Source organism: Rhea americana, unplaced genomic scaffold (genome assembly GCF_003343005.1).
Source record: "Rhea americana isolate MKP2758 unplaced genomic scaffold, rheAme1 scaffold_139, whole genome shotgun sequence".
Classification (NCBI taxonomy): domain Eukaryota; kingdom Metazoa; phylum Chordata; class Aves; order Rheiformes; family Rheidae; genus Rhea; species Rhea americana.
Genome location: NW_028185472.1, coordinates 1,807,802 through 1,821,405, shown reverse-complemented (window position 1 = coordinate 1,821,405; position 13,604 = coordinate 1,807,802). Strand labels below are relative to the sequence as shown.

Here is a 13,604-nt window from a genome sequence, read left to right as displayed (position 1 = left end):
GGGCGGCGGCGGCCCCCGCGGCGGGCGGCGGCAGCCAAAAGCAACCCGCTGCCCCTCGGAAAACGAACCCCGCAAAGGTGAAACGAGGCCCCGCAGCCGCCCCCAGCCCGAGCCGCTGAAGGCACCCTCTCATCCCCGGGCTGGTTTGTGGAGCAAATACAGACTTCGGAAATTCAGGGCGCCCTCGCTGCTCAGCGGGGATGTTTGGTTTTGCCGTCATTAAAAGAGCAAGTGCTGCCGGCGTTACCAGCGGCACAGTACAACAACGTTGGTTACGGCACTAGCGTCTTTCTGTGTCACCTGCAAAAGCTCTTCACGAGGGTCAAGGACTGCAGGGGCAGAGCACAAGCCGTGCAGCCCCTGTTGGAAAACGAGTAAAATCCAACCCCTGTGATTTTAGTTTCACCATCACTGCAAATCTACGCGCCCAGCCTCTTCCCCTCCAAAGCAGAAGAGACTAACTGCCTTTGGGGCATTTCAGTTTGAGGGAGTTTTCCATTTTTCCACCTTCTAGGTCAACGCACCACTCAGCACCTCTTGACATAGCGTTTGCCATGGAATTATCTAAAATTCAGTGAAGTGAACAGTGTCCAGCAAAACAAACCCACACAGTACAGTGCACTCAAAAATATATGTATATTTAATAAACCTCTAAATGGCAAGGCAAGCAACCTACCACAGCCAGGTAAGTATACTGAGAAACTTTTTATTAGAAGATATATTTCTGCCAAAATAAATAGTTACATTTCCTTCAGCAAAATATTAGAAAAAATAGGAGGGGGGAAAGAAAAGCATTAACAATTTAATACTGAACTGTCAAAGTGACTATGAGAACTACTAAATGACATTGTTGTGTAAATATACTTGCATACGCTATTGCTAGTCTAGTTGCTGCTCTGACATCAGTAATTTCCACAGCGCTCTACAAGTCCTGTGTGCTTAAGGGTCTTCTCAGACTCGCTGACAGCAGAAGATCCCAGGGAACATTTAGCTGGTGAAGATCTGCTTTAGATGCTATTTTCCAGAGCAAGAGGAAAACCCAAAAGATGAAGGTATGTGTTCCAAAGTTACATTTCTCATCTTCTGTTTTAGAATTACAGGTTTCCCCTCCCTTTACAGGAAGGCTGATGTGGGTCCATACAATAAGACAGATGCCATTAAGTCAAAACTGTCCTAGTGGAGCCACATGGAGACTGGAAACAGAGCAACATCCCACTGGTGGCAGTAATGGAAAGGAGGAAGAAGAGAGGGGTCTAAGTACTGCATTAAAGATGCAGACACCACAGGGATACAGAAGGCAGGCAGGCAGACCACAGCCCACTGCAAAGGCACAGGATGAGTTTGGCATAAACTGGCTGATGTAGGAGCCAGGTGAGATGGTCTGTTCTCATTGACTTACAGAGAAAGGGGAAGGAAAAAAAAAGTGCTTAAGAACCATGTTGGCAAGGCTCTCCGACTTTGGCAACATGCAACCCTGCTACCACTTCTACCACAGATTTACCAGAAATGGACCCCAAATATTGGGCAGTGCAGCATAAAACAAAAGAAAACTCAATTAGTTTCAGGTATTTCTCCCACAACTCCTTTAGTGAAAGTGAGAGTTCTCCTCTCTATGGAAGAGGTGAAAGCTTCATCACCAGATTAATGAATTTGTTAAAAAAATAAAAAATAAAAAGGACAAAGTAGTGGGGAATACAGAATATATACTGAGGACACCCCAGTACTGGGAGAGAGCAAATTCTCATTTATTCCCTGATCATAGAGCTGTAGGTACACAGTCCTCCCAAAGACATAAGAAAACAATTCCTAGGTCTTATGAAGAGTGGTCAGAAGTTGGGCTTTTCCCCCTCCCCCTTGAAAATCAACTTGCAATGTTATATTAGCAGTAGGGCAGGCAGCAAACCAAACCCAACATACCATACATTCATTGTGGCTTACAGAGCATGCCAGAGATGCACACTGTTGTGCACAACATGAAACACTTTACAGTATTGCACAGGTTAGGAGCTGATTAGATGCCCCCAAACTTCACTGTTAGCCTTGTTAAAAGCAGCAATACCTGTACCATAGAAAGGAGAGGGAGAAAAAAAAAAAAAAAAAAAAAAAAAAAAGTGGATTCCTGAATGCAGGAATCCTTTACATAGAACAGTGGAAACTGCAACGATTGGAACCCTTCAGGTGTTCAAGTGAATGTCATGGGGACTTGTGACATGGACTGCAAGATGAACTTTTGGTCCAGGAACCTGAGCTCTCAAACACCATATACTGGAGTGCAGCCAGGCCCTGACAAGTACCCACTGGGCTGCCCAGTTACACATTCCACTGAAGATGGGCCCAGCCACTACAGATGATTACCTTGTTCCTATAAACTTGATAAATGTATGTTAATTAGTAGCTGCTGGGGAGCAGCTAACATGTACCACAAGGCAAACGCACAGCAAAGACTTGGAGAAGAATTCCAGATAACATCATTATGATAGACTCTAGGTTGGACCTAGACAGGTTTATCAAGATGTTTCCAGGGATTTGAGAGAAATGGGGTCTGATCCAGACAAGATAGACCTGCATAATCAAAAGCCATTCTTCAAAAGCAACCACAGGCCTTTTTCTGCATCTGCTGGGCTATCTTTCCTATCCTCCTCATCCTTTGTGATCTGTGATGAATAAGCAGTAAAAATTTCAAACAGGTGCTTGAAACTTCTCTTAAAGAGAAGGAAGAAAGTAGTTTAGGGGGTATTATTATTATTTTTTTTGACAGAGCTACCATTTTTTGATCATGATATAAAATTTTATTATACATATATATATAGAGAGAGAGAGAAGTCAACTAGCTATCACAAAAACCACTGTGCTATCTGGGGAATAAATTTAGGCAAAGAAAGGATTAATGCAGGGTGGTGCTTTCCCACTATCTGTTCACACCCTGCAAATTAGCATTGGGAAAGCAGGAGTTTCCTCTCTGAAGAATTGGCCCTTTGCATTTGAAGCTTGGCTTTGGTTTGTGGTTACAGTCAAAGCATACAAAAGCTTTTCTTTGGGAGGTTAATATAACAAATCAAAGACAGATGAGGTTATATAAAGAACAAAACTTGGGCCTTTCACTAGCCACAGCAGTTAAGTCTGTTGAAATGGATGGACCAGAACCAGCAAACCTTCTGGATCAGGGCACTGGGAGAGGGTGGCACCAGTCCATTCAGTTCTGATGAAAGACAAGAAAAGGCAAGAGGGGATGCAGAGGAAAAGCATGCCAAGCTGTGACTACTTAGCAGATTCTATTACCAAGAGAGTTTTATTTCATAGTTTAGTGGTTTACATAATCACTCAGTGGTTTTACCGGTCCAGGAAGAAGGGATAAAAAAATAGTTGCCTCATTCTCTCCACCCATATGTTTAAACAAACAAGGCAGAGTCAAGAGGGTAGTAGCCTCCAAGCACAAAGTTTTCCCATCTCCTGGCTCTGCCCCTCACAGATGTTTTGCTTCTGGAGGAAATCCCTTCATTTTATGCCATTAAATATCTACATGTTCTTGCCAATTGTTCTGCATGCATGAGGAGCAGAGATACCATTTGGCAAGCTAAGTAGAAGTGCATTTCTCATTCCTCCAAAGAAGGCAGCCCAGAGAGTGGGGATGTGGGGAGGAAAGCCCACATAAATACCCCTTTTTGATGCCAAGTTTCATCAGATTTATCCTGCTGCCACAAAACTGATAGCAGCTTGTTGCTAGTTCACCTAGACTACAGTTACATCCATCTAGCAGCGAGCTCCTTCTGCAGGCTTTAGACAGTGTTACATCTTTAAGACTGATTTGTTTTATAATCTAATATTCCTAACTTCTGGTTTCAGAATCCTCCAAGTTTCTCTTCCACACTTGGTGACCTTCTGTTGCAGATGTGATCAAATAGATTCACTACTTTCTCCAGCCATCAGTAGAATTTCTGGGGATATTTTCCCTTTATAAACTAAAGGGACAATTGTGAGCCTATTACAAATCACTTTCCTACATGTATCAGCTTCAGGCACCCCATCCTGCTCCCAAACAAACACAGCATGCACTTGCTTTGTCCAGCTGCACACTGTTTGTGCTAGGAGAGGTAGAGGACGCTTCATGCAGCTAGGCAAGCTGCAGAAAAAGGATACTAGGAGTTGGTTGTGTCCCAGTGTAAGGACTTAAGCTCAAGCATGTGCAATCCCCACAGGAAGCCAGGTTTCACCCTGGGGAGATCAGAGTGTTTGTTTGCACACAGCAAGTTGCAACTAGGCTGCCACTGTGAAGGCAGTAACTTATAAAGCAGAGTCCTGCCCTGCTACAGACCCATCAGCTCTAGTCTTTCAAGAGACAGACAAATGTCAAATGTAGCCAGCTCCAAGAGGGCTGTACCTGTGCTGATGCTCCTGCTATTGCCAGATGCACTGTGGTACCACTTGTAAGCCACAGTGCAAGATAGGCATGTGGTGGGGCTGACAGAGCTGGAAGCCTGCATCCCTATCACTCCCAAACCTCAGTCCTCAGTGTCCAAATTCTTCCAACACAAGATAAGAATAGAGCCTGAGGTCAGTAGAGTCCCCTGCCATGGTACCAACTTAGAATTTCCTTCAGTGGTATGGTCCCTTAAGGGGTGAAGCCTGACCCCTCTCAGTCAGCTCCTTCCTTGCATTTGCTGTGACACACTACCACAAGCCTCTCAAAAATAACATGCCCACACAATCTCACCTTCCTACAGACACTTCACATTCCTTTCCCAATACCAGATGCTGGGCCAATCCTTGGAGAGCCAGGTTGAGGCTTTTCCAAAGCAACCCCACACTAACTGCATTCACACTGACTAGAATGGGGCCTCAAACTCAATGAGTTTCTCTGGAAAACCAAAAAAAATAGCTTAGTCTAACCTAGTTCTTTAAAATATGATTTAACACTCAGTTCAGACAGCAAAAGTTCCACCAAGACAAAAGTCAGTGAGAGAGCAACCACAACATTAACCAAGGTAAATGCATAATTTCCCTACATTTCTGCAGTTCCAGTGCAGACTGCAACAGAACCAGCTCTGGCTTCCAGTGAGGATGCAGCTTAGGGACAGAGGAAAGGATCTGGCTTCAGTGAAGAAAGTTAAGAGGAAGTTTGGTTTGGCAACAGATGCTACTTCATCTTTCAGTAGCATGAAGAGCTAAGTGATATCAGATGATTAAAAAGAAAAAAAAAAGAAAAAGAAAAACTGATGGCCTCTAGAAACCAGAGAAAGCTAAAGCTATATGAACTCCAGAATGTCAGCTACATCCTGATTATTTGGTGGTAAAAACCTAATGGCAATTCAAAGTGCATTATTTGGGAGAGCCCAGCTGGGTCAGCATCTGCTTGGCCACAGGAAATGGCCAGGTAAGTCTAAAGCAAAGTGCCTGCACATGTGTTTCTTTGAACACAGAGACTCCTTGCCTGGCCCAGCGGGCAACAAATGGCTACAGTCATTTCCACCAGTCTCCATCCCTGGAAAATCCCCTTTGCAGCATATTCACAAGCACAGGGCAGCAGGCTGCCAGGGGATGAGACTGGTCCCATCCAACACCCTTCCCACCCACCCCCATTCCCTCATGGTAGCAGGCTCAGAATAGTGGCAGGCACTCTTTTGCATAGTCTAGAGGTGGAAGCTTTATCTGAAATCCTTCCTGAGGGAAGAGGGAGGCCTGCATGTCCACATTGATGCAGAGTAAGCCCAGCATGAGCTGGCGCTGGTACTCCTCCCATTTCAGCATGACATCGGACAGGGAACGGTTACTTCTCATCCACATGGGCAGTGTTTCACCACACGCAGCTGCTGAAGAAATTGGCAGGCTCTGGGTTCCTCCAAGCTCAAGATGATAATAAAGCCTGAAAGGCAAAGACATGCAAAGAATCAGTACATGGAAAGCTTCACCAGATCAGAGCTTCACAAACCAGAGTGTTTTTCTGCCACTAACTGGCTGCATGATTTTAGGATTTCTCTGTGTACCCATTTTCCCCCTTGCATCTCTTGATTATTCAGACCATGAGCTCTTGTGGGTAAGAATCATCCCTCATACTAGGATCCTGATCACAGCTAGGACCTCTGGCTGCTACTTTAATACAGAGTTTCCTGTTCTGATCTATGCAATAGTCTTGCCTCAGCCTCAAGCTGCGGCCCTCAGCAGGGAATTCAGTTCAGAAGCACAAGCCACAGCCAAGGCACACATGCACAGCTGAAGCACTCTGCTGCACATGGAAGCCATCTGATGGTTCCTGGATCCTGGCCATAACATTGCCTCTGCAGCCCACACTTCCAAGCAAAAAGTCATTTGAACTCAAATACCTTTGAAAAGGAACTGTTACAGGATCCTTGGCTGACAAACACCACACAGACAAGCACCTGTCTTCTACAAAGGAGCTAGCATAATATTTTAATTATACCTGCATCTTCTGCCCTATTGCTTCGGTAATAAACAGCTTCATTACAGGGTCTCCCTGGGAGAAAGGAAGGGGATCAAGTGCTGAGTACATCCAACAGTTAAGGTCAAAAGACTATAAGCCAGATTAACACTAAGTTGGGCAGTAAATCCTTGCAGTTGATTTGTGCCTTACTTGCTCTGCCCTAAGTAGATCCTGTAGAAGTGATGGACAAAAGTGGAAATGAAGCACTACTCCAAAACAGTCCAGTGGAGGAAAGCAGCCATACCTGGCTGAAAGATGGCTGCCCAGTTTCTTTTTGGCTTTCTTCACAAGGTAGTTACAGATTTCAGTCACTTGCTCCCTTATCCATCTGATATCCTCAGGGATATCTGGTAACCATTCCAGCAACCTGGGAGACAGGACACAACCATTAGTTGAATCACACAAAGGATAGGAGGGGCCAGAACTACTAGACCTTTACTCCCTGTCCAATTGGCCGAGATGAATGTTGTTGGAGGAGAGAAGAGAAATATGTTCTAGGCAATGGTTTTAAGTGTTAACACTTTCTCCTTCAATAAAAGAGACCTAGTTTTGCCTCCTATGAATAAGTTACTCGTTTTTAACAAAAAGTGCAGTAAGAGGCCTTTCCACCACCATTCATGAAACTGAGGGGAAGCAGCTTTGAAGGAGAGAAACAGCCTAGTACTTATCTTCACATTTTGTTCCGGCACCTTCCATATTCTCCATCCTCTTCAGATTTGGAAGATGTTTTTCCTCTAACCCTTTCTAGCACGTACTCCCTCCTTCCAGAAACTTTTCAAAAGGGTACCTTTTATTATGAAAAAGTCTCTAATGGATCTACCTTCCCAGTTGCACAATGTAAAGCTAGAGACAGCTAGGACTACTCTACTCTTCACCCCTGAGGAACGATGCCTCTTGTGTTGTTCCTACTTTCATCTTCACTCTCAATCCAGATTTCTTTCCTCCAGGCTATGAAGCTTATCAACAGTCCATACAGCAAGTTCCAGTATGCAACCATCTGTCTTCAAGCCTTAAGTATTGGCTGTAGTTGAGTGACATTGGGAGGTGGGACTTTTCCCACCTCATGTGGCTCATAATTGGCACAAACACCTTTGTCAGAAACTGTACAGTGCAGAGTTGAAAAGGATCCTACTCCTCTCTCCACTCATGTTCCAAGAGCTATACCAAACACTTGGTTGCACTGAAAAGAAAGCCATCAAGAGAACCAGCTGAAGGCCTACCTGACCGTGAAGGAAACTGCAGACTCCAGAGGCAGCATGTAGGGGACCATCATTGCAGTGGCCACACGTATAGGCAGCATGTTGGAGATACCAGTCAAAAACCCTCTTCTTTCAGCACAAGCCTCCATAAGAGCTGAAGAAAAAAAAAAACCCAAAACAAACAAACAAAAAACCTACTGAATCCTCTCAGCAGGAATATTCCTTTCCCTCTCATATCCTTGGAGTTACCCAGCCTGTGATCTCTCCTCTCCACTTTGAATTTTTAAGGAAGTCTTGCTCAAGGGAATCATTTTATGAGCACAGCTGAGGAGCAGCAGCTTTTAGTTTTATCAGACTCCCAAAGGAACAAGCATCAAAATGGCAGGTCAGAGTCAAATAAGTAACCTTTTTGCAGCTCTGCCTCCACAGGCCAAGCCACACCTGTATGTAATGGGCTCAGACTCCAGTTAAGGACTAGTTGGTGCCAGCTCAGTTCCAAGGGAATGGGATCCAGGGAAGCATGGTCACAAACAATACCCACATCCCAGCAATCCTTTGTGGGCCAGGAAGCAGAAGACTACTGCTYGGACTCTCTCCCTTGGGGCTATACCTTGGTTCAATCTGGGAGGCAAGTGTTCAAAGATGTGTTCTTCAACAACAGCAAGGGCAGCGTTGTCCTCCAACTGCTCCTCAGCTTCTGTTTCTCCCTCTTTCTTCTCCTCTGGGGGAGCTTCTATGGCAAGGAGAGGACGGGCAGGACTTGGACGATGAAGGAGGCCTGAGAGAGAAGTCATACCATCAGAATGATGCAAACTAGCTGCCCTGCTGCATGGCCTTTGGAATGTTAGGCCTTGCTTCACCCTAACACACTCTTCAGTCAGACAGACATCACATCCAGCCTGCTCAGGTTTTATCTATTGTGATGTTTACAACATTCTGAAATCTGGCTGCTTTAACTTCAACTGATCTTTCCCTGCCAGAAATTCTAGCAATTCTGCCCTATAAGCGCTGCAGGATGCTGTTTGGTAACATTTAATTGCTGTACATTCTGCCATTGAATACCACTTCTACAGGCAGGATTTCCCTCCTACTGCTTAGTCCACGCACACAGCTGCATGACTGCTTTTATCCCAGTAAGGTACTGCAACACAGAGCAAGTGTGCTTGATCTGCTATAGATTGACACTAGGCGGCACCAGACACACAGCATGCTACAACAGCTGCAGGCGACAAGAAAGTCCAGCACTTAAAAGGAGGGAAGCAGGGAGCATCATATTGCCAGGCCCTGCAGGCTGCTAAGGGCAGCGCAGCACATGCTCTAGTTGCACCTAAAGAGGAGCAGGGTATCTTCATGAGCTCCAAAAGGCACTGGTGCCCAACTGTGTTGTTGTGACACAGAGCATGGCGGCCTAAACAGCCTCCCTGCTCAGCTGTGCCAAAGCGACCCTGGCTCTGGTCTCAAAGCCATTAGAGTCCTTCTGTATGACTCTATAGGGAAGGGTGTCTTCTCCATCTCTGCTTCCTGAAGTGCTAAAATCTGCTTGCTTTACAACTTCCATTTTCCCACATCCAAGGTGCAACTCTCACTCCCCCACACACCAGATCAAAACTGTCTTTCCATCTTTCCTACACACCACTAGCTACCTGCTCAAGACTAGGCCCTCAAGCCTGCTCCAGAAGTGATTAAACAAGTCAGAGCACATTCTGTACAAACACCCAGTGCCTTACCATTCTTCTTCAGGAAGTGGAGTGCATCTCGATAGCCCTGCTTGCACATATCCCGCAGCACCTGTGGAAAGAGACAGGCAAGCACAAGTCATTTGGAGAGGGTCTGGCTGAGCAGAGCAAACATCCAGTTTGAGTCTGGAATTCTCCTCGCTCCTGAGCTACACCAAGCACAAGGCTCACCCTTGCCAGCCCTTCCCAGGCTTTGAGCAGGAATGGGAGGCATAATACAAATACCTTTGATAAAGGAATCACAGAATAATTCAGGTTGGAGTGGGCAGATTCTACATAGGGATGGGCCTAGATTTGGGCACTTGCTCATCTAGAGCTGAGGTTCCTGTGGGCAGCCTTTAGCAAACCACCTGAAAAAGCAGCCAGCACAGACAACTTCCTGGCAGATGCCAGGAAGGGCCATAGTATGTTTGCAGATAAAGCTGGCTAARACTTATCTTAGCCCCAGGAGGGGGCAGGGAAAACACTTGGACAAGTGATTAAGCACATGAACACATGCTTATTATGCTCCAGTGCCAGGGATTTCTAATGCTGAATTTGCCTTTCTTGGAAGGAGAAGCACACAAAGCTGTTTAGAGTGCCACCTGCTCTACTAGCACTTTTTAGGAGACTGACTGGCTTCAGGCTGGCAGTTCCCACCTGACCTTAAGAAATTTGAGAGCATATTGGTTCTGAGAGTTTATACATCCTTGTTTAGAAGTAGGGCTGCATCCCTGGCAAATGGCAATTTACAGAGGGCCACGTGGCAATATTTTCCAAGCAACTGCTAGCACTTAAATTCCAGATTTTTCAGTAGTAAAAGAAAACCAAGCCATCTATACAACTTTGTGCAAATGGTCAAGGTTTGCCAAGTCACTGGGTTGCTAATGTCAAAGTGAAAAAAAACAGACAAACAAATGCAAAAATAATATGGCATCTAGAATCCTCTCCTGTTGAGCTGCACTGTACAGCTAGTGTTTGTCTACTGCTCCTAAATCCCAGCACTGACAGGAGTCTCACCTGCGGCTCTGGAGGGAACAAGGCCTTGGAAAGTCGATAGAGGTTGCGAAGGTTGAACTGGATGCTTGTATTGGTGACTCTGAGCTCATGCATGTTTGTGGAACTGTCCCGTGGACAGATATCACTCTCTCCTGAGAATGGAGACACTGTGATTGTGTTCTTCAGCTCATAGCGTGGCAAATTATCAGAAATCCCTCCATCCACATATCTCTGAAATAAAGGTGAATAAAGGACCTTCATTCATGTAACTGATTAAGCAGCTTTTCTTTTCTGTGTCCCTCTTCATGTTTGTTCCAACAACTTAGGAAGAAGAGAGAGAACATCCACCAGCACTGGATAAACTAGAAACAGTGATACCACAACTGTGTTGCTTGTAACTTCTTTTTGTTATGTGCTTTTCTCCCTAGGATTGTGTTTTTGGTCACCAGTGTTCTCAGTGAAAAGGCATAATTCATTGTCCAATTAAATAATGACACTCCAACAACCATTCACAGTGCAAATTACCACTAAGCTGTCACACTGACACTGAGCCATTCAAATAAACCATTCTTGACTTGTTTTTAAAATTAAAGAGCTCAGACACAGGTCCCACTAGAGGACAATTTAATAAAAACAAGAGCAGCTGATTTGTTGCTAGCAAGCTTATCAAGCAGCAGTCTCAACACATGCATACACATTTGGAATTCACTCGCTTTAGCATGATAACAGAGTACAAGAGACTTGGGTTTTGCCCCAGCAGGCACCCTCTTATCAGAGAATGTTCTGTACATAAGTACCATAAATACATTTATGTTATCCTTGCAGGAAGGACAGCCCTGGTAGCATGTACTCAATTCAAAGAATTATTTAAAGTACCATAATTGCACAAGGAGCTGAGCAAGACAATCCCTATCACAGGCCTTTGGCAGAGCAAGCAACATGCAGAAGATAAAAAGGAAAAGGGTCACAGGTCAGGCTGAAAGAGCAGGTTTGAGACCCCTGCAGACCAACAACTCCAGCTCTTGCGAATCCCTGCCACAGAAGAGTCCTACCAATTTTACAGCAGGGCTGATCCTTCCATTTTCTGCCTGAAACTCTTCCCTTTGGATGGCCAAAAAGGGAATGAGCTTGTTACAGCTGCTACCAAAGGGACTGCAAGGTCAAAGAGGAACCCATCTTCCAGCTTAATGAGGTGGTAAAGAGCTGAGCAGGCACAAGGCAAAGCTAGTGCAGGCTGAACCCATACAAAGCAGGGAACACTGATGGCAGGAGAAGGTGCTTCATTCTGCCCCATGCTTTGCTTTTTCTCACAGGCAGACCGATAACTGGCATTGGTCTTTTGCAGCATGATGCGTAGAAAAATGCTGTCCCTTTAGGTCAGAGGATGCTTTGTGCTTTGTTCTCTTGCTCTGGAGGGCARACAGGCAGAGACCTCTTTGATCAGCTCCTGCGAGCCCAGGGAAGAGCTCATAGGCTCTTGGGCTCAGAGCTCAAGCTGGAGAAGTCTGGCTGATTGACTCCCAGTGCAGGGAAGAGACTGGGATAAGTGGAGCAAGAAGAGGACAGAGTAATGCAAGCAGTGCAAGTGCCAGATAACCACTTTGGTTATAGAAGATGGAGGTAAATGTTTTTGCAGCTTATCTACAACAATGCACATTTTACAGCCAGGATGCAGAAGCATAAGTGTCCCTGAGGGTGGCAGCATGAGTGAACAGATGTCATTAGAAAGAACACACATCATCCTCATCCTCCTATTCATGTGGCTACAAGTATTCAGAGAAGAGACCACTGGAAGATTAGGATAAAGGAGGATTTCGGTACAGATTTTACCTTGCACACAATTTTTTTTCAAATGCCATGAAAACTGTTTCTTCTGCTTTGAGATAACCTGTCAGTCTTTTCATTGGTAAATACAGTAATTGCAGAACTGCTAGGAGCTATACAGCCCAGTTTCAAGGCCTTTTCCTAGTTTCATACCCAGCCTAGTTCAGCCTCTCCCCTCACCAGCAACTTCTTCAAAGGAGGAAGGTGCCATTATTTTCTGGAGGGAGAGAGAGGAATTAATTTTCCCATCACATTCATTTTTTTTCCCGTTTTCCCATAGGAAGTGTTGACATGAGAGGTCATCCCCTGGTATGCCTGGGCAGCTGCAAATTCCAGAAACCCTCATGATATATGCAGTTGGAAAGAAGGAGGTTTTCCTGAGCCGAGCTGATCTCAACTGCTACCCAAGAGGGCTCATGCAAGAGCCACCTCTACGCTCTCACCAGCTGCGGGACAGAAGCTTAGCCTGTAGCTATTGAGCGAACACCCAAGCATTGCCAATTTTGTCACTTCTCTGAAGACATTTCCTCTAGTTATATTTGCTGTAATCACTTCCCTGCCTAACATCTTGGACAAGACAAAAAAAACAGGCAAACTATATATTACACAGGAACAAAACTGATCTCACTTTTAGGACACAGGGAACAGATTCAATGCCATGCTCTGGCAGACCGGCATTTTGGCCAGGTCTCTTGAGGGGAAACCAAGGCATATATAACAGTTCCCTTTTGAGTAGTTAGTTTGCAAACAGGCTGCCTCTTAATGTGTGCATTAACTTATGTAGCAGAAGAGGAGTCCAAGTTCAGCTGAGGCCCTCAAGCACAACTGCAATATGCAGAGACACCCCAGCACTTTTTTCAGGTCTGTGTACTTTGCAGAAGCTTGCATTTGGAATCTACTGACATGGAGAGCAGAGCTCACTCCAGACAGTCCTGGAGAAGAAATTGAAGAGCAGCAGGTTCCCTTTAAAGATAGCTCTATTAGGCAGCAGAGCACTACTCTCCATACAAAGGATAAGAAATTCATGGAAGAGAGGTCTGGTGTCATCACCTCTCATTAAAACTTTGCAGAGTCCCAGGCATGTGGGAGATGGACTATACTAAGTAATTTGTATCCTGGGGTGATCTGAACTCTTCATGAGCAGAGGTTTGAAGCTTCAGTGCTAGAGTGTTGTACCAAAAAGCTAGGAGAACTATCTTCTAAAACAGTTATCACTTGCCCGAATTGGTATCCACTCCTGACAGAAGAGTATGGAGGGGGGGAGCGCACCAGTTACTGCATGCAAGATCCAGAAGACAAAACAAGGCAAGAGAGAACTGCCCATCGCAGAAATGGTACAAATACACCACAGCAGAATAGGAAGAGTAATTTGTCTAGCATTTTCAGTCAACTGCAGGCAGCACCGAAAAGAAGGTACATTCAATGAAGAAC

The 13,604-nt window shown here is 45.2% G+C and overlaps 1 protein-coding gene across 1 annotated transcript in view; it reads right to left on the bottom strand.

The window, feature by feature from the left end:
- Positions 1–617: 617 nt before the first annotated feature.
- Positions 618–13,604, bottom strand: part of PNPLA2 (patatin like domain 2, triacylglycerol lipase) — a 30,121-nt gene continuing 17,134 nt past the window's right edge. The window contains exons 4-9 of the mRNA XM_085298487.1: positions 10,371–10,580; positions 9,363–9,423; positions 8,246–8,413; positions 7,657–7,789; positions 6,681–6,803; positions 618–5,860 (exon numbers count right to left, since the gene is read on the bottom strand). Of these exons, the coding sequence (XP_085154613.1) occupies positions 5,596–5,860; positions 6,681–6,803; positions 7,657–7,789; positions 8,246–8,413; positions 9,363–9,423; positions 10,371–10,580 (960 nt within the window). The 3' untranslated portion in view covers positions 618–5,595. The remainder of the gene's footprint in view (positions 5,861–6,680; positions 6,804–7,656; positions 7,790–8,245; positions 8,414–9,362; positions 9,424–10,370; positions 10,581–13,604) is intronic.